General features: G+C 43.7%; 1 protein-coding gene across 3 annotated transcripts in view; it reads right to left on the bottom strand.

The window, feature by feature from the left end:
• SV2B (synaptic vesicle glycoprotein 2B) overlaps positions 1-20899 on the bottom strand; it is a 64270-nt gene that overhangs the window by 6017 nt on the left and 37354 nt on the right. For 2 of the 3 annotated variants that reach the window (XM_068410449.1, XM_068410450.1), the window contains exons 3-12: positions 13905-14085; positions 13143-13294; positions 11125-11258; positions 10289-10378; positions 8060-8170; positions 6857-6945; positions 5939-6103; positions 3384-3517; positions 2493-2693; positions 21-180 (exon numbers count right to left, since the gene is read on the bottom strand). In XM_068410449.1, the coding sequence (XP_068266550.1) occupies positions 21-180; positions 2493-2693; positions 3384-3517; positions 5939-6103; positions 6857-6945; positions 8060-8170; positions 10289-10378; positions 11125-11258; positions 13143-13294; positions 13905-14085 (1417 nt within the window). Of the gene's footprint in view, positions 1-20; positions 181-2492; positions 2694-3383; positions 3518-5938; positions 6104-6856; positions 6946-8059; positions 8171-10288; positions 10379-11124; positions 11259-13142; positions 13295-13904; positions 14086-20899 lie in introns of those variants that run through there. The other variant, XM_068410451.1, reaches the window with a different exon arrangement.

The raw sequence follows: 20899 nt of genomic DNA, 5'->3' as shown, positions 1-20899 counted from the left end.
AGGAGAAATATTCTGAGCACCTTTTGTCAGTGGGGTAGAGCTCCACGGTGATCACGTCCAGGGCGTTCCAGGCAGCAATGCTGGCCCCGCAGAAGAGGCACTGCCAGCCGATCATTGCCGACTCGCTGTTGCCGAAGAAGAGGAAGAAGCAACACACTGCCGAGATCAACATCGAGCCACCTACAGGGGGAAACCAAGAGAAAAATGCTGGCACCAGTTTCCCCTGTCCGCAACTGAGCAAACACATTTGTTGATAAAGATGGCTTTCAAGTGATGGCGTTTCACCCCAAAACAAATTAAATCTGCAAGAAGCCAAAAATACCTTGATGCTGCCTATCTGTCGTTCTCCGATGCTGGAAACCAGCCTGAAAATGTTCTCAATGACCATCTGATCTTGCTGATAGTCCTGCTTTATGGAGGCTCTGAAGACAGGCTTTTCCAGGCAGGTTTCCAGCATCTCAAACATCCAGATGGACCAAGGAAGAGCAAAGGCAAGTAAACATGAAAGTCAATGAGGAGGAAGAATCATTATGAAGGTTTTTCCAACTTGAGTTTTGAGTGAAGAGCTGGTGCATTTCATACCATATTGAAATCACTTGACACATTTATAGACTCAATTAGGATAATTTATAGTCAATTGTATGAAGCACTTGAGGTCTCTTTTAATTATAAGAACATCATTAGATTTCATGGCACATTTGCACAGGAGTCATAATTTTATGAACACCACCAAGGGAGAGAGAGCATTCATGCTCAGTTAGGCACCGTTCAGATTCAGCAATATTAGTGGCTACATCCCTGCCTTCTACCCCGTTGGGAACTTTCACCTGAAAGATGTAATTTTTGCCAAATCGAAGTATCTTTCATTAGGAAGTTCAGTTGTTGCTGAAATATCTCCATTTACTACCAGGAAACCAAATAAATTTTTTTTGTTTGTTTAGGGTTTTTTGAATCAATTTAACACCATCGGAAATAATTTGGATGCTGAGCTGGAACTAAAATGCTTCATTTTTGGACATTATGTTGCATTTTGCCACTGCGGTGCCCTGCCTATGAAAAGCTGTCGTGCAGGACTCCATATCCCCTTCTCTTCTGTGGTGCCTGGCCAAACTACATCCCCCACTGTGCAGTGTGGATATTCCCTCTGCTGAAGAGGTACAGTGCAGCATTAGGGTCACCGTGTGTGCACCAAGAGATCTGACATTTGGCACAGGAAAGGGTTTATCAGAACATGATAAAACTGAACTGAAGTCCCAGCGAGGCACATAATGCAAAAGCAAAATTCAGTTTTCATGTTAAGCTGACCAGAAATAATATGTTCAACAGAGTGATACGGGTGGGATGCCAGAAAGCTGTTTCAATTGAAAATTCCATAGTGAAACGTTTCAGCGTGTCATTACTAATTTTTGTCCTGTACTTTTCATTCTGCAGAAGAAATAAGCATTTAGGATTCCAGCTGTCATCTCGATTCCAGATGCAAATGCTGAAACGCTGACATGTTTGCAGGGTGGACAATCTGATTCTCATTCAGCTTTATTTAATTTCTTTCCCGCAGACCCTCTTGTTTGTTTGGGTCTTTGCCAAATTCCCTACATGAATGCTTATCCCCCCCTCCAGCGTACATTCCTGACACACCAGTGGGGTCATCTTGCTTAGCTTAACCTGTCTGACGATGAAACTAAGCTAACTGAACTTCCTTCTGTTCTCAGAAAAGAGAAATAGGTGAGCTCAAGAGAGCGAGTCATCCCTCACCCCTGAGCCACATCCCTGATTTTATTAAACTCACTTGGCTGTCCCTTGAGGCATGATTCCCACAGTACCTGGAGAGCAAGGTCTGAATCCTGGAGGAAGCCACACCAGAAATTCCCAAAGTAATCATAAAGCTGATAAGGTGATAACTTATTCCTATAACGCTAAAGGGAGGCATCTTGCTCGGCTGTGACATGGTCAGCTATTCTACCATATGCTCCCTAAAGCTGCCTGTAAAATCATTTGAAAATCAGAAAACCAAAAGAGGGAACCCCTGGGCTGTCAAGCAGCTGCATCCAATAATCTTTGTGAATAGTCATTGCTACAAGCAAAGTGTTTATTTATTTATACAGAGTGCTATGGACATCAGCATCAACTCAACAGCACCAAGAGGTCCTGCTTCAGCTCTGACCCTGTTGTGCTGAGCACTGGGTAAACATACCGGCTTTGACATAAAAGTCAAAATAAAAAAGGAGGATGTCACAGATACATAGAAAAGCAGGGTGGAGAGGCAGGGAGCAGGTAAATTGCCCACTGCCACCACGGAGTAGATCACTTGCCTCACCCTCGAGCATTTTCACCCTTTTGCTGCATTTGATACGGGAATGGCTCTTCCCCACCTGAGCCAGCTCGGCTTGCGTCGCTGTGTGCAGATGCAGCCAGACCTTCACACTGACCTTGGCTCTTTGCAGAGTCATGCTCCCACCCACAACCTGTGCCACGCACCCATCGTCCCCACTCACCAATCATCTTTATCCTCCCTATTTTGTCCATGAGTAACGCAGAGATGATGTTGCCTGGCAGCACAGACAGACTGCCCAGGAAGCTGACCAGGTAGATCAGGAAATCATTGTCCTCCTCGAAGTCCAGGTGACAGCCTTCCTTCTCCTTCAGAAATGTGCTGTTTATGAGCCTACAGTTAATGAATTTGTGTTCGTAGAGATCTGCAAGGGAAAGAGGCAAGGTCTTGATCCTGCTTGGCTGATCTCCCTTCCTACAGCAGCAACAGGAGTCAAGATCAAAACCAAATCAAAGACCTGAGAGGTGCTCCTCACCGAACGGAAATAGCCAGGGAGTTGTTATTTTAGTGGCAAACTCTAGCTGCATGCTTGGCACATGGTGGGTGTAAGCTCATGCACTTCCTATATTTGTGGAGTCACCTGGACTGATATCCCCACACCTCAAGGACGGGGCAATGCAGGCTCTTGCTTTCATGGCATTATGGTTTGTGCTCTATTAGAGTAGAAATTAAAAGCTTTTTCAGGATAAACTAATAAATATTTTATTGCTTATGATTATCAACCATAGGTTGGTTAAAATTATATTTTAAGCCAGATTTGTTGAATCACGCTGTTAAACCGCTAGGCATTTTGCCATTACTTTACCCTGCCAAGGTCTGAGCGCAGACTTTTGCATTTCCCATGCAGCAGCCAATGACACCAGAAGCCATGGGCTTAAAAACACTCATGGAGCAACCTGAAGACTCCTTCCAAATGTATCACCCCCTTTTTTCCAGCATCATTCTCATTACCCAACACACACACAAATACACAGATCCCTATCATCCTTTCTCCCAGAATCTGATAAAATAGTTCCTAATTACAGAGATGAGACCACAGCAGGAATCCCATTACCGGTATTATAAAAGACAGTAGAGATGATGGTGCAGTTTTCGAAGAAGGTCTCGCTGGATGTCACATCTTCAAAGTAGCATTCCTCAAACAGTGAATCCTCAAACCTCACTTCCTTGAATTTCATGCCAATAAACCTGTGGAGCAGGAAACAGAACTTCACTCTGTGCTTTGAGGTATTTTCTACACTATATAGCGTGTAATGGCTGTTTCAAGAGACAGAGCACTAATGGCTGTTTCTAGGGTCATTTACAGAAAAGGTGTTGCTTGAATTCCTAACCATCCTTCCAACTCAATGCTTACATATTTTGTATTTTAGTAGGAGAGATGGGTTTGAAGAGTGGGTTTTTTTTAAGTGCGAGACCTTTTAGGATTTCTGGTAGTTCTATTTCTCAAAATATTCACATCTAAGAAAGTGTGCTTCTAAGGCTGAGTGGCCACAAATCCTCTCACAGCACTAGACCATCTGAAGACAACAAAATTTCACTCAGTGCGTGGCATTTTCTTTGTGAACTGACCTTGCTGCGTTCCTTATTCTGCCCCTTCCTCCAGCATAAATACAAGAAGACATTATCAGGAGCACACTGGGCCATTTGTTGAAAGGCTTCTGACAGTTGTTTAAACTCAAAGTGATTTTTTAAGCAAAAATGCAGTAGGGTTTCTAGAGAGAGTAGGGAGATTATCTGAGTTCTGCTTGAACAATCTCTGTTTGAGGACTATTGCTTATCATGTAATGGAAACAGATTACACTAAAAACAATCAGCTGTGTCACATGATTGATTTCTCCTCTGATGGGAAGCTTGACATGTCTGACCTGCCTGCCTGAAGGATGACACAATATTGATTTACCTGTGAAATTTTGCAGGGACACAGAGAAGATGTATTAGTTAATGCACAGGCATGTTTGGAAGATGTAAGGAGTTATTAAGAGCAAGCATTATTGACTGTCACCAAATAAAAAGCCTTCTAACATATACCCAGAAACTTAATTGAATTGAGCACTTACAACAGAGTCCAGCATGATGGCTGTTTACACCATTAAATGAGCACTGCAGGGCTTCGTATCTGAAGCTACTAACAGAGTATTAATGCGCAAAATACCACAAGAAGGCTATTCAAGTCTTTTGCTCCATGTAGACGGTCTCATAGGTTACAGCAAAACTTAAGCTGTTCTGCATTTGCTCAGTAATAGCCTGTGATGTATTTACTCCCAAAGGCTGTTCGAAGCCCTTTTCCTGCAGTTTGCTTCCTTAACATCCATCTTTAAAAGAGTCGTATAGCAATGGACTGGTGTGCAATGGAGTTTTAGCTCACAGCCAAAGGCTGGAGGGAAAACACAGCTGTAAATCACATTGAGATATGCTCTGGGCATTACTGGAATGTAGCTTGATCAGGTTTTGAGTTTTTGAATGAGAGGACTGAGGCAGGAGAATAGTGATGTACATCACAGTTTTATGTCTTCACCCTGCAAGGTGCTGAGCATCCTCAGTTCTCAATGAAGTTAGTGAAAACTGAGCCTAAGATAAGGGTCTCCAATCCCTAAATTTGACCACCATCCACTTCTCACCAGACCTTTTGTCTGGCTGCTCAATAGGCAGGGGGATAGGAATTATGGGGCTAGGTTTGCACCATCAAGTACAGCTCCTTGCTGCAGGGAAGGTCTCTGGAAGGACACGAAGACACATGCTGGGCGTCCCCCACGAAATGAGACAGTTTCTGAGGGAAGAGGAACAACCTGGCTGGGCAATGAGGTATGGTTTCACCCGTGAAGATTAAAACAATGGGTGTTTTGTGTAACATTCAACATCCAGTGGGACCTCCCCATATAGTGCAAGGCAGCTGGAGCAACACCTTGTCTAGTCTGTCTGGGGCAATGGGATCTCCACAGAATTTACATAGGGGTATTTTTCCACCCATTTTATTGGTATTTAGAAAAGTAATAATGGCCTGCTACAAACCATTAGGATGTATCCATACAGTGTATATATATGGTGGAACATAGAGTGATTGGGGTCCAGGCTGGATGCAGAAGAAAACCACCAGTACACCTGGCCATGACACAGCTGGCACTAATGAGCTGCAGGATGGAGGCTGGGGTAAGTCATATCAAGGACTACAAGGGAAAAGAGCTTTTTCTCTTGGAAATGCAGCAGCAGAGCAGTTTCAGGACAAGTGATGGGTTCTCCTGCCCCAGACCAGTAGATGTCAGTGTGTGCTAAGGAAAGAGAGATCACCGCCTCATGCAGAGCTGCCCAGCACAGCCGGGGGGGGTGCCCACTGCCCTGCTCCCAGCAAGGGGCTGCTGGAAGCAGGACTCCTCACAGGCAGCCCCTTGGGGCTGAAGATGACAGTGGCTGAGGCAGAGCGTGTGAAAAACAGGATAAACCAGACATCTGGTCTGTGGAAAACTGCCTTTGGGATTTGAGAGACAGAGATTGTGTGTCCAAAAAAACAACAGAGATTTTCAAGTTGGCGGAAAATGGGGGAGGGGGTGGGGAAAGAGCTTTCTAGAAATGTATTTTGGTTCGCATGCATCAAACCAAGGTCTGTTCACTTACTTATCATTTCTGTATTCCCCATTTCTATGGATCTGGTTTTCCAGGGTGAAATTAAAGGTGAAGTGTGACACTTCTTCCTCATCAAAGATCTTCACTCGGGATTCATATGCCTCTTCTTGGAGATACCGGATCATATCAGGGAACCAGACGATAAGGCCATAGTAACTATAGCAGGACGGGAGACATACATTAAGGATACAAGATACTGGCACTGCAAATATTGCAGTGCTTTTTCAATGATCTACTTCATATCTTGTAAACTTGTCAAACTCCTAATGCAAATGCATTTCTGATACCAATTTTTGCTCAGCTCTGACACAGGACCGAGCAAAGTGTCCCCCTACTCTAAACACTCAGCTGATCTCAGAAGCATGTTGATCCATTTTCGTTCACTTAAAGCAGGACAATTCATTTAAGTTTGACTCATTGGCTGGGAAATACAGCAATGTGCTATCCTTGCTGCCCAAGAGACTAGCAGAGCAGTAACAAATTTGGAAACTCCCCCAGAAGGCAGATTTCTGAAAGTGTTTAAGTGAGAGTTAGGCATAATTTACCTGTAGTTTAGATTTAGGCTCACCTGAATAGTTTTGATCTAGACTAAGGAACAGCTGAGAATCAGGTAGAGTTGTGTCTTTTTTTGTGTGGACAAGATCAAATGAAAGATCTAGAGAGGAGAAAGTTGATATACTACTGCCCTACTGACCACTTCTCAAGTCCTGATTTGTTGAAAGCACCTTGTACTCTCATATAAGTAATCAGGTTGATCAATAGTCATAGGAGAGCAAGGCTTAGTACACAAATACTCTCTAAAATAAGACCAGGATTAATTTTGTAATAGTTTATTTAAATGTGTAAATAATTATTCAAACTCTGAGGGCCCTCTAGTTTCCTGAAAAAATTAAAGTTTAAGTACCTTACCTTAAGGCCATTGTAAACCAAACCACAGCCAGCATCAGTGTGTTCATCCTGTACTGGGCTGTTAAACAATATAGCACGTTGTCCCAGACCTACAAATCCACAAGAAGGAATTAGCTGCAAGGAAACTGTAGCAACACTTGACAGATTAATTTCTGAGTGCATCATAACTTTGATGTCATAAAAAAGGCTCATTGGGGGAAGGTCAGATGTGTGGCTTATATTCAGTGTTTGTTCAAAATTATATTTATTGAGATAAATGGCTTACAAAAAGATCACTTATTCAACTATGTGCCAGGGCACTTGATCTGAACCTTCCGTAATGAGCTGGAGTGCATCACTAGGATTGGGCTGGGATGTTGCAGTGTGTCTCTCAGGTTATATCAGTAAATGTGGATAAGAGCCTGTTCTCAGACCCTCTGACAATTTTATCTTTTCAAATATATGTATGGTCTCAGGGGTGCTTTCAAACCAAGCTCTAAAACTCACTGAAGAGCAAAACCCCAAACACAGCTGGCACTTTAGGAGAGGTGAGATGAACTCAGGTAGGGATGAAGCCAAGCAGAGCAGGAGGGATACCAAGATCTGCTCTTCTTGACATGCTGCAGGAAATATTGCCAGGAACATGAGGGACATAACTCCCCGTGCTCTTAACTTGACACATAAATATGGTAATAGTATAGCACTTCTTAATTAAGAAAGACCCTCCTTTACTTTAAGCTCATCCTCCTAGATGAGAAGCATCTATCGAGATTTTCCACAAAGTTCTGCACGGGCATAGGTAAGCAGCATAGCGTGTGTGAAAGGTTAAATTAGCCAAAGAGACAATATAACTCTTAGAAACTCAGTCCCAGAAGGAGCAAGGAGCACTGTGGGTGGTAAATTCACTTAGGCTCAGGGGAGAGGGAATCAATATTTATCTGCTCAGAGGAAGGGTCAAGCACTTGGGGCTGTGGCTCATCCCGGAAGCCCTGCACAGCTGGGCTACCGTGATGCTCCATGGGCATTTTGGGGCCTGGCTGGCAGTGTGGCAGTTTGCAGAGACACACATCTGCGTAGAAAGTGCAATCAGATTACAGCCCTTTGCAAATACCAGCAGGTTTTTTTGAGTGGGACTCAGGGTTTCAAGACGCAATGACCTGAAGCAACGAGGCCCTGGAGCCTGAAGCTCAAAAGCCCTTCTGGGATGTTTTTTCTTCTCTTTACCTGTTTGAAAGTAGTCGTGATTCTGACTAGCCACCGCTGATACCAGGTCCCTGTTGAGCTCTGGATTTCAATAAATTCATCTACTTGCTTTGGAGTTTTGATATAGGAAACCTGGAAAAAGAAAAAGGGGGAAGGGGGGGAGAAAAAAATATTGGCCTGAAGTTTCCAGAATTGATTTTGGGTGGATTTTAAATTCCACTGTCTCCTGGTCAATATTTCCATGTGATATCCCTTACTATCTTTGCCTTGAATGTTATCACTAACAATTGAGCTAACTGATTTAATTACAGCAAGATATTTTATTATAGAAAGAAGCCTGCCCTCCTTCCTTTCTTTCCTCTATCCCTCCATCCTTTATCTCTCTCTCTCTTCTTCCATGAAATATTTCAAGTGCATCATCACATCCACTTCAATCTTTCATTTATTGGCTAATGTGCCTGTGTACTACCTTATATCTCTATTGCTTAGATTCCCACTAGAAATTAGGACTAGGCAATTCTAGTAAAAAATATCTCCATGATCGGCCACTTGTATCTGCATCGAACTGTGCCCTCAGGATCTCTTTCTTCAAAGACAACTAGCAGGAATATTTCTCATTCAGCACCTTTTAAGTACCACTGCCAGAACTTCTGTGACAAATGAACGTGTAGATGGGAATCTTTGCATCTGAAAATGCATCCTGTCATCAAGAAAGCCCACACCGTGAAATCAATTTGCTCCACCAAAACGTTCTGAACTTTCAACACTGAACACCTCAACTGGACTGCTCAAGAAACCTTAAAAATGGGTCCTAGAAAATATTTGCTCAGTAACTTTAAATAAAGGACATATTCAAGGAAACTAGATGTGTTTGTAAACACAAGAAGGAGGTGAAAATTTACAGAAAAAATTTCTGAGCATGAATGAGTGCCTTGGCTCAGCTGTGGAGTCTCCGCGTTCCTCTTGCTGGCACCATTTAAATGTCAGATCTGGGAACTGTCCCGGTAACTGCTGACTCACCACAAACTGGCAACTTCTGGCCTATCAGAAAAACACACAATCTGACAGTTTGTGCTACACGAGCCGCACTGATCATCCACCCGTGCCAACGGATGTCAGTAAATCTCGATTCAGCCAGTGCGCCATACCTTGAGGTGCGATACCAGGATCAGCTTGTGCCATGGCAGTCACGACAGTGTTGGATGGAGTAATGAGCACTAATGGCTGCTGTACAGCTGCTCCCTCATTCTCCTACTCAGTTCAGACTCTCATAGTGCCCTACTTAGACATACATGTATTTTTGAGTCTTCATCCTCTTTTCCCCCCACCACACATCAGGACTGGCCAGCCCAGCTCAGTGTTACAGCAATTAGTCAAATGGTTGGTAGCCTAAAAATAACATATGCTCATTAAGTTCCTACCTGAACCTCCACCAGCTGTTATGCACAGATCTTAATCTTTAATTTTCTTGAAGCATCGTTCCTGAGCGGCCCTGTTTCATGACAACCCTTCTGAACACAGAGCCTTGCTCTCCTTTCTGTTTAAAAGGATGTTTTACACACAACTGTATCTCCTTTCCCCCATCCTTTAAGACCACATGTCCTCTCATTTAAAAGCATAAGTCAAGAGCTATTCCCTGGCTGGCTCACTGGGACTTTACAACTGAATTACAGGAATTAGCAACTAACCCCAGCATACACCTTTTACCTGATTTTACTAGTAATGAAGTCCACTGGTGTGATCTTTCTCACAACAAGCAGCAGATTAATGAGTAATAGCCACTCATCCCACTTTCCCTTGGAGAGACTAAAGATTGGGTATGAGGCAGGTGGAGTTTAGGAAGCTCATTAGAAGGTACACGAAGTTTAATCAGAGTTTGATTAGAAGCCAGAATGGAGAAAGGAGTGACTCAGATCTCCCACATGACTAATATATCTCTTATTTGTTTTTAGTCTCTTACAGCAGACCAATTAAGCATGTGTGTAATTGGAAAATCACTAGTCTATATGCTGTAGAGTAGCACCAGCAATGAAGAGTACTCACTGTAATTCACAGGATTGACTAATTCGTGAAAAAAAACAGACTGGCATCTAAATTTATATGCACAAAACATATCTCAGAGTCCTTTTTCTGATTGCTGGGGGAGGTCACGTTGAAAGAGTCTCAAGGAGGAATAAACTGGTGCTGTGCTGCACCAAGGAGGGTATGTCCAGCCTTTCTTTTTACATGCTGATGGTTTGTTAAACTCACCGTAAACACCCTCTCTGGCTCACCCTTGGCCCGCATATTAGTGTCATGGACTTGCTTGAGGATCATCCAGGCTTCATCGTGTTTACCTATCTGAAAACACCAAAGAAAAGGAAAACAAATGTTGAAGTTTCCAGCTCTGTAATTTACCCAAGCATAGAGAAACCAGTTCTAGAGTTCAATATAGTGGAGAAGCGCACACACAGCACTGGCTGCATTAAACGCAAAGAGCTGAAAGAACGGTTTGTATTCAGAGAGTGCAGCATCTCTGTGCTGAAGAAAAGAGTTACCCTAAAACCGTCTGAGGCAGGAGAGGACTCAGGAACCAGATGAAAGAGGAGATGGATGAGGAGACCTGGGCTCTAATGCCACTTCTGCTAAAGGCTTGCAGGGTTAACTTGAGGTAGGTGTTGCCACATTTCACATCTGTGAAATGTGAATAAAGAATACTTGCTTAAGAGCTCTGAGGTTTAGGTATTTTACTCAGTAAAATGTACTCTGTCCTTTGCTCTTCCACAAGGATTCAGTAGTTACATGCCCAAACTCTGTGAGATATTTTCAAAATGCTTTGTTGGACTTATAAAATTCCTAACACTCACCACCTTCTTTCTGTACCCCGTTTGGCAGTGAAACACTAACCACCGTTGATTGACCCCGTAGTCTGTAGTCTTTGGGATTTAAGCAATCTGTGGAGCTAGTGTAGACATGTAGGAGTGGTTTTTGCCTCTGAGCTTGTGCTATGTGTGTTTGATGGGACAAAGACAGACAGATAGTGACACATTAGGGACTGGCTATCCTCTGCTAATATCAGACTGCAACGTTCAGATGAATCATCTTACCTCCAGCAAAAAACGTGGGCTTTCAGGCATGAATTTCAGTGCCACCAGGGAGGCGATACAGGGCAGAGAGCAGACAAGTACAAAGACTCTCCAGCTGTGGAAGTGGTACTTGGTTCCCATACTGAACCCCCAGCCTGGAAACAGCAAGAGCCAAAATGTAAAAATACTGACCAGGCACTCTGATTTTTTTTTTCTCTCCTAAAGCAGCTCTGAACTTTATAGTTCTGTATGACACAGGGACAGGTTGAAAGTTTGCTATTCTTAGTAATGACAGCTCTTAGAGGCTCACTAGAATGCTCAGTAGATAACAGCAAGTGTGTTCATGTTCATTACAGAAAATAGAACATACTTGCTCAGGCTCTGCCTTTTAAAAACCTTCTTTTATCTCTGAGTTTAGAAATAATCTAGTGATAAGAATAGCTCTGTGCAGCTGTAGGCAGGTAAGGCTAGGAACAGGTAGAGGAATCAGGGCCATAATTTATTGCTGCTCAGTGATGTTACAAAAGTTTACAAAGGTTGGATCATCTCTGATGCAAGAGGCACGTTAGAGATGGCTCCTTTCCATCTCATACCTCACACAAGCATTTCACTTTTTATGGAAGCGAGCTAGGAAAGCAAGTTTTTTTTTTTTCCAGACCTACAAAGTCTGAGCTGGGATTCAGACTTGGAAGAATCAAGATCCTAATCCTGCATTTGAGATTCCCTCTCTCCTGCTTTTTTTCTGATGTCTGACCAGGTCAGGTATTCCCCTGCTAAGGACTAGGAACTATAGCATCTTTCTTACATTGCTCCATTTACTTTCCCTAGGCTCAAATCTCAGAAGGAATGTTTAATTCAATTTTTTCCTATAAACATTTTTATTCACATAATAAGGAAATCATCAAGCAATGGCTTTTGCAGAGGTCTCATCTGAGTCAGTCATGGTGTTCTACTCATTTCCCAAAGTTCCAAAATAGTAGGGGAACATGGGAAATCAAAAAGAGAAACTGTAAAAGCACAACATCAAAAAGTCATCTGAAAAATAAATGCAATGTAAATACATAAGGGCTTTTAAATAAATGTAGTTGCAGATAATAGAATTATTTCAATGTGACATCACTATGCAGTGTTTGCCTATTTTTTTTTAACAATCTCTGCCATATCAACCAAAAGCATGAACTGAGTTTGTACCGAGTGTACTTTAAACACTCAGTATATTTCACTTTAAACATGGTAAAATTGAATTGATAGATAGGTAAATGTTAGTGTTTTTCTTCATGGTCTTTGTGGCCTGTCTTATTTTGCTCAAACAGGATTTTGCAAACAGTTGGTGTCGCTGAATACTGAGGGAATTATTCTTTTCCAGTAGATATTTGCTTCTGATGTTTTCCTGAGATATATACATGAGTTACGAGGAATACCATGTGACATGCAGATTTTTGCTCCTCACAGCACGACTACGTTTCAGAGTCCACCCACCTACTGTTTCTCTCCCACTTCCAGCTCTGGGCAGAGAACCCACACAACCCAATTAGGTGAAGTCAGATGCGACTCTAGCCCATCGCATGCTTGGAGATGTGTCTCCAGATACACAGCCCTGAGAGTGTTGACACTTGGCTAAGGAAAAGAGCATGTGCTGTCCTCACTGCTACCATTCATAGCACCCAGTAATTCCCTGATTAAAGTTACTTATTTTTGATAACTGGATCAATTTTTGCGATATAATCTCAGTCTAGTTTTCCCTGATCGCACTGACATTTAGATTAAGAGCTCAGGCTCTGGCAATACAATTCAAGGGGTGTATTTGAAGCTTTTGATGCAAAGCAGCCCTCGTCAGTCCTATTTACAGCCTTGGTATCAGTCAATCAATCATGCAGTCAATTTATCAGTCCTTTTGTATGCACTTCAGGTATCTATTATTTTCAGTGTTTATGCTGGGATGTGTAAGGACTGACTAATGTTACCTGTGTGGGCTTTTGGGGTAGTGTAGTGGTGCAGGAATGTGGTGGTGTTGAAAGTCAATAGCGCAAAACAGTTACCATAATGTGGGATGATGCTCCAAGCCATTGCTGAAGCAAAAATGCCACCGATCATCCAGAACATGCAAAGCCAGCTCAAGTGTTCCCCTCTCTTCTCACGAGACAGGAATTCAGAGAAATAGGCAAACACGATAGGGAGGGATCCCCCAATACTGAGGAGAAAAAACAGCACATGGGAAGAATAACAGTCTTCTTCAATGTCCTTGTAGTTAGAATTGCACATATAGAGAGGGAAGGTCACACTCAGAGATGCGCTGCCCAAAAGTGAGACTTGTAGGAAAAATGTAAATGTCTCTTTGGCTCAACTGGTCTTAGACATCAAAGATAAACAAGATCCTTCTCATGCTCTGAAAGCTGAATTTCCTGCACAGCTTTATATTAAGCCAGTGTAATGCCCTGCTCTTCACCTAGACATCTTCTCTGTTGTTATTTTGTGATCGCTCATTTTAGGGAGGCAAAATACAGGCAGGCGATGGGAACAGCTGAGGGTCTCATTGGAGGCCCTGGCAGTCAGGATTGTAAAATGGGGTGAGCATTTATCAGTCTCACTTGCCTTTCTGCACAATTTGGGCAGTACCAGAAGAATGTCAATGACCAAACTTTCTTACTGCTAATACTTTCAGGGTCAGGAGTGAGGTAACACAACCACACATGCTAAACAGCATCTCTGGAGCAGCCTTCCTTCTCCCACCCCGCACACCCAAACTGTCAAGCTGAGTCAGGATTCCTCCAGGACATGGGATGGATGCACCAGTTACCCACCCGAGGCCCGAGATAAGGCGGCAGAAGAGGAAGAATCCATATCCCTGGACAAAGGAGGAGAGGAATGCGAAGGCAGCATTGATTGCAAGTGATATGATGAGGCATTGCTTTCTTCCCAGTTTATCAGCAAGGCCACCCAGCATGACAGCCCCCACCATCATTCCTAAGTAGACTATTAAGCCTGCAAGAGAGACAGGGAGACAGTGAGTTTGATAACCAGGTAGAAATAGTATGCAACGTAGAAGATTTTAAAGTCCCCATGTGACAGCTGATGTAGACCCGGTATACTGTGCAATAGAGATACCCCCATTCCCCCTAGATTAGCTATCTCAGGTGCCAGAAACTCTATTCATTGGTGAAACCTAATTTCCCCATCTTCTGCCCATGAGCTTACATCGCTCCCTACTGCACTGTGTCGTGCAATGTAGACATACCCTCATTTGACCAGACCCACATCTTTCTTTCCCAGCCTCGCTACTCACATATCCCCTGCACGTAAGCAATGGCCAGACATAAGCAGCTTAGGATGCACGTGTCCCAGCTATGTGCCACCAACGATACAACAGAAGTCTGATGTCTTAACTCCTCTAAGCCCCCTGAGCACAACGGGACTGAGGATGTGTAGGTAGGAGGCTCTCTCTGGTTGCTGTTTATACTCAGAAAGCTGTGAGAGCAGAGAGACTGCTAAAGTATGAATAAATCTCTTTGCAGGTTACCTATCCTACCCATGCTTCCTTTGCAGTATATCATCTCTTTCACTCTCTGCTTTTCCTGGCATTATCTGAAAGGATCAGTCTGTTACCAGGACTGACCTTGTGTAGCACAGCTACTTCCTTTGTTACTGAGCCAAAATCTTGCATCTAACTAAAGGACAACTTACAGAAAAGATTACAGTCTTGATCTGAAAATTTCAGGAGAAGGGAGAACCTACTGCTTGTCCTGACAGTTTGCTCTATAGAGTTATCACTCTGACATTGTTAAGAAAAATGGATTCTTCTTTTTAAACTTGACTTCGTTAGATCTTCTACTATGGGGTCCTCAAAAGACAGTTTCAGTGACAACATTTAGTGCCAGGCTGAATAGGAGAGAATGGTTTTCTTCTCCAAATAGGCTCCTTGTACCCAGCTCACTATGTGCTTGAAACTCTGGCCTAGAAAACACGGCAGTTATCCTTGGCTCTTCTACTGACACTGTCACCAGAAGGGCCACCTATTATATTGCCTTTTCCTTTATGTGGGTACCACTGTAAATAGCACTAATTAATAATGTTCAGAGGTCCAGGAATTGTTTTTTTCATTTATTTTATCTACTTCCCAGATGTAGAGACTTCAGTGAGCAACAGTCCTAGGAAGAACCACAAGCTATCGTCCTTTTGCTGGCAAAATTCCTGTTGAAGCCTGCAGGAGTTATGATATGAAAGGATAGCAGGTTCAGATATTAAGCATTTAAAATCTAATAGCAATCAGTGCTGGAGGGTTGGAAACATTGAAATGATTTGCACTGCTGTTAAGAAGTAATGTCTAGGAATTGATTAGTTCAGCAGCTGGCAGCACATGGACCAGGTCTTTGAAGGTTATATTGGCCTCTGGGCTTCAGATTTTTGTTTTAGGCTTGTCAGTGAACAAATCTCTGTTCATTTCTTTGAGCCAGGAAAGATGTAAGGATGGAAGGGATCAGTCAGGAGCATATGTCTCCAAGGCTCCTCGGAAAAAGCCCATATGAGGGAAGACCACAAGGAGACGGACTATCAGGAGGTAGATCTATGCTACTGAAGTTATTCTGAGTTTCACAGTGCAAAGGACAAAGCTTTGTACCAGAACCATGGCACAGGATTTTGCCAGCGCAATTGTACCTCCACCATAAGCATGTGGCTCTGGGCAATCAATGTCCACGCTCCCTGCCCTACCCTCCTCACCCGAGCTGTCCTGGTGAAGTGATCTGAAAGTGTGTAAAGGTTTCAGATACTGATCTGCAGCAGTCAGAGAAGATACGTACATCTGAGAATCTGGAATCTCCTTCTCTATAAACTTTGGCCTGCAGCTTGGTCACTGAAGTGCAAATTAACAAGGGAGAGCTGAGGCAAAAAACTGTTTCAGTCCAAAATCTTTCTGAAGGAAGAATCTTAGTGCGGAGCTGTAAGGCTTAATGCTTTTACTCTGGCTCCTGAGCTACGTTTAATGGAGCAGCTCTGATCGCAGCCAGCAGAGAGAAGTGATGATGCGCCCTGTATCTACTCACTGGTGCATCGCAGTCACCCATCTGACAGTGAGCCTGGCCAGCACCATGCAAGAGGCTCACAGCACAGCTCAGCCTACACCATCAGACCCCGATGAGGAAGAAAAAATTATCTGCCAGAGTTGTTTTTTTTTTCCCCCCGGAGAAAATCTCTGGATGGCAGATGTTCATCCAAATCCTCTTAATAACAGAAAATGTCCCAGGTCAGGAGGAGGTGGAGGAGGTTCTTACTGTCTTCTAGCCAGTGATTTATTGCAGCTGAGTACCCTGGCTAGTGGCAGGGCAGCCAGATCTCTGGCCACAGGAAGAGTGGACTTAGCATGGGATGTGGATGTGGCAGCATTTGAAACCAGGCACCAAGAAGGGGTGTGGAGCTGCTTTTGTGGGCAAACCCCTGCAGATTCTGACTGAGGAGGCCAAACTTGTGATGGAAGGGAAGATTATATCTCTGCAAAACAGTATCCATCAAATAGTGAGCATCATAAAACACAGCAGAGCTGTGGGTCCCAGGTCCCACCCGGGTCCCAGGTGCCACGCTGAGACGCATCAGAGGGCGCCCTGCTCCGCACTTGCGAGCGGCGGCGGGGCGGGGCGGGAGGTGGGGGCTGGCCCCTTCCCAAAGCCCCGAGCAAACCCCATTGCCTCCCGAAACGGGGACCCTGGCCGCGCCTCAGCCCCTGCTCCGCGGAGGGCAAGGTGGTTTGCAGCCTGCATCCCTGCATCCTTGCTTCCCTGCCCCATGGAGGGTGAGGTGGTTTGAGATCGGATCATCCTGAGTGCCATTACACGGCCCATGCAGGACAATCGGGGCATTGGGGCCAGCCAACATGGATTCATGAAAGGCAGGTCCTACTTGACCAACCTGATCTCCTTCCATGCCAAAGTGAGCCGCTTAGCAGATGAGGGCAGGACTGTGGATGGAGTCTATCTAGACTTCAGTAAGGCATTCGACATTGTCTCCCACAGCATCCTCCTAGATAAACTGGCTGCCCGGGACTTGGATGAGTGGACTCTGCGATGGGTTAAAAACCGGCTGGATGGCCGAGCCCAGAGAGTGGTGGTGAATGGTCCAACTGGCAGCCAGTCACTAGCAGGCTTCCCCAGGGCTCAGTTTTGGGGCCGGTGCTGTTCAATATCTTTATAGACGATCTAGACATAGGGATTGAGTGCACCCTCAGTAAATTTGCAGATGACACCAAGCTGGGTGGGAGTGTCGATCTGCTGGAGGGTAGGAAGGCCTGACAGAAGGATCTGGACAGGTTAGATAGATGGGCCGAGAGTAACGGCATGAGGCAACCTGATTGATTCTGTGATAAAATCAGTAGGACACTTTATTATGATGGAGAGGTCTCTTTTGGGAAGACTGCATGTTCTGGCCAATATCATTAAAATTTTTGGGGCAGCTGCTATAAAACACTCTGTCAGCTGATGGATCTTTGGACCCAAAGTGCAGAACACAGAACAACATCAGGCTTTGCGGATTGCTGTGTCCTGGATTAACAATAAGGTGGCAGGGACCCAGGGAGGAGTGGAGTAGTTACTCATACAGTCTCCATGCAGGAGAGACAGTCTTCTAGAGAACACAGTGATGGTTTTTACCTCTGTGAGAGATCTAGATTATATCAAGGAAACTCAAATTTTAAGGAGAATTAGACCAAGAAAAGTGATCACTAAATGGTATTTCTTCTGCTGTGTTACTTCTGTCCACCAAATATGCTAGGGAACAACACTACAAAGGTCTGTACCAGCTACTTGACTTCAAACCTCGGCTTCAAACCATGCAGACCTAGACTGTGCTATGAGGGCTCAACTTCCAAATTAACACAGGCAGCGGTTAGGTGAAATGTTAAGGGCAACTCTGAATAAGCCATTATTTGCAGACTATTCCACGAGTAATGGAGTATAATGAATCCCTGTGGGAAAGCCTGCAATAGCCTCCCATAAAATTGGTGGAAAATCAAAGAGCAGAAATTCTAAGAATAAATTTCAGGTTATGACTCACCCAATGCTGAAGTTATAAGGAAAACATATGACCACTAACTGGGCTTATTCCCACTAGAAAAGAGGTAACATATACTGCATTTTCACACTAAGAAATTTATTAGCCTTTAAGTTGTGTGCTCCATGTTAGGCAGGAATTGTCAACTTAAAAGCTGAAGTTCTAGGAATAAAGAAAGGCTGACACAGTACATGGCTATGTGTGTACTAAACTGGCTTTTTACTGTTTCAATCTAATTAGAAGTAAGAGTTTCAGAAAGAAAACAAAAAATTCAAGGTCTACCTAAATCTCCATCACAAGCATGAATTTCTTTCATTAATGGGACTAGAGTTCTTAAAAATGAAGCACATCTGAAAACTATCCCTTTCAAGTCAGGACAAGGACTCATGGAATAAATGGAAAATTTAAGCACAAAAAAGACAGCTCAATGGGAAGAATTAGTACCAGAGTCCTTGGGGCTGTCAGGAAGGTGAGGAGACTGCCTGGGTCCAGGTGCAGGGTTGTCTCACCTCTGCTATCAGGTCTGCACAGAGCCAGTAACCACAGGAATACGGAAGCTCCCACCTGCCTTCAAAGCTCAGGCCACTACCAGTACAGTAAAAGAGAGGCTTTTGAAAGGGGAAAGCATTTGGACAACCCAAAAAGATTAGGACCTTATATATCTTGCAATTCAAACTGTAATAAAAACGAAATCCAAACACTCTTACCAGTGTAGCATCTGTTATACAAGGATGCACTTCACGGACACAAACAAAATTTTGTGAGTCAGGTCTGGACAATTTGGGAGATGGATGAGGTAAGGCACAGGATTCAATTGTGTGTAAGTAATTTAAAGAGAGGAACAAAGCGCTGGTAGTCCTGACTGTCTTGTGCTCTAGTGATGGCCAACGTGTCCCAGAACAGGGGATGGTCTCAGCAGAGGATGAACTGATGGCTGAGTGGCCTTTTTTCCCTTTCTTCCTGAAACTTCTAATCTGCTTTTCCTTGTAGGCTTATTAGTGCTTTCCCCACGAATCTCTTTGACCTTGTAAATAGAAATCAAATGAAAGGGCAGCCTCGTTGCACTTGTCTAGTTGATTAAGTACAAGCAGAGAGACTTAATCTACAGATAATGTCGCTGCCACTGAGAAACGTATTGCTCGTGTGAAAGGTGGCTTTCCGTTTTCGGAGATCTGGGGGTGGATATTGGGTGAATATGGCTGCTGAGGTCGAGGGGATTCTGCACATTAAAGCCAAAGATGGATGCGTGAACCCACAAGCGTATTGACGCAGCAGCGAGGCAGCGCACCGAGCACTTCAGCGAGAGCTGCCAGCGCGGCGTGGGTGGCTGTTTACACTCAGCCGGCTTCACAGCCCCCCCACGGGACTTGTCCATCGCTACAATATTCATGGGACCATCTGGTTCTCCCCATCCAACCCCTCTGCTAAAGCAAAGTTTTCAACAGAGGAAGCCAAACAAATCCTTTGCTGTTAAACGAAAACCTGTTCATGCTGTCTCTCGTCAGATGAAATCCCCACGGAGTTTATAAATGGGGATGCAGCCGTCCTCACATCAGACCTGCACAAGGTCTGGAGCGTTCCCAAATCACAGAACCACCTTTTTTTCCCCTAACATGTCCCTATCGCTTGGGGTGATGATGCTCCTTGGGCTACAGGAGTGTTTCTGCCCAAGAGCAAATTTGCAGCCAGGAATTTGTGGCTGATGCTTGGGACGTGGGCACGGGCAGGACTCATCAGGGTTTAGCCATCTGCCGTGTTGGGGGTTCATGGCCGTGGAGGTGCAAAGCAGGCAGCCACGAGCCACAGCAGAGCAAGGGAGCCACGGCTGGGCTCGTCTGTGCTTATCCAGAAAAAAAAAAAAAAGTGAAGAAAAGCCACTGAGCTCTGCTGAGGGGATTAGGATTTGCTGTCATATCAGGTGAATTCAGGTCAATGAGAAGCTGAGGCCAGATTTTATCTCAGCTGATAATAAAACATTCCCATTCACACAAGTAAAAGTAGGGATATTGCTACACATCCTATTTAACCTGACTCACACAGCCAAGCTTGAATTGCTACATAACTGCGTAATTACTAATAGGATCTTTTTTCTATTTTTTCAATCTAACACTGTGAGGTTAAGAGTCTGTAAGATGATATCCTCCTTAAAATATTATTATTCAATCATAAAAAGAGAAAGGGAGCTGTGTGCCTGAAAGACTGTTTTTATTCTCAGCATTGGTGTGGCTGTTTTGCAGTTATGGGCAAAGCCCTTAAAATTTTTCTTGTCTCAGTTTACTGAACTGTGAAGTGATGATAACGCAGCTGCAGCTCTGGGGATCTGGGAAGTCTGATGCTTTAACTGTGCCTTGCTCATTTTTTAGATGCAAGATGTGAAAAAGTTTAAAACATTACTATGACACCAACTTTTATACTTGCTGTGTATTTACACTCACAAATATAATATTTAGTCCTATGAGAGGTGATTAAAAGCACTTGAAGATATAAACTTATATTTCTCCAAATAATGATACTGTGTGCCTTTCAGCAAATAAGTAAATACAAATTTTATGACTCTTTATATGATTACCCTTAGCAAATAAAAAAATTCTGTTTCTGACGGGATGTATTATACTGAAAGGGAATATTCTATTCCAGTAAATTTAAGAAATTAATTAATTATGACTACTGCTGGTGAAAGCTCAGCAAAGCAGATTTATCAAATGAATATGTAAAAATAATGTTGTTACAAGTTACCAAATTCATTCTTAACAACCAGTGT

Source organism: Nyctibius grandis, chromosome 11 (assembly GCF_013368605.1).
Source record: "Nyctibius grandis isolate bNycGra1 chromosome 11, bNycGra1.pri, whole genome shotgun sequence".
In the NCBI taxonomy this organism is placed as follows: domain Eukaryota; kingdom Metazoa; phylum Chordata; class Aves; order Nyctibiiformes; family Nyctibiidae; genus Nyctibius; species Nyctibius grandis.
The sequence above is the reverse complement of the archived record's forward strand: the minus strand, read 5'-3'. Positions and strand labels throughout refer to the sequence as shown.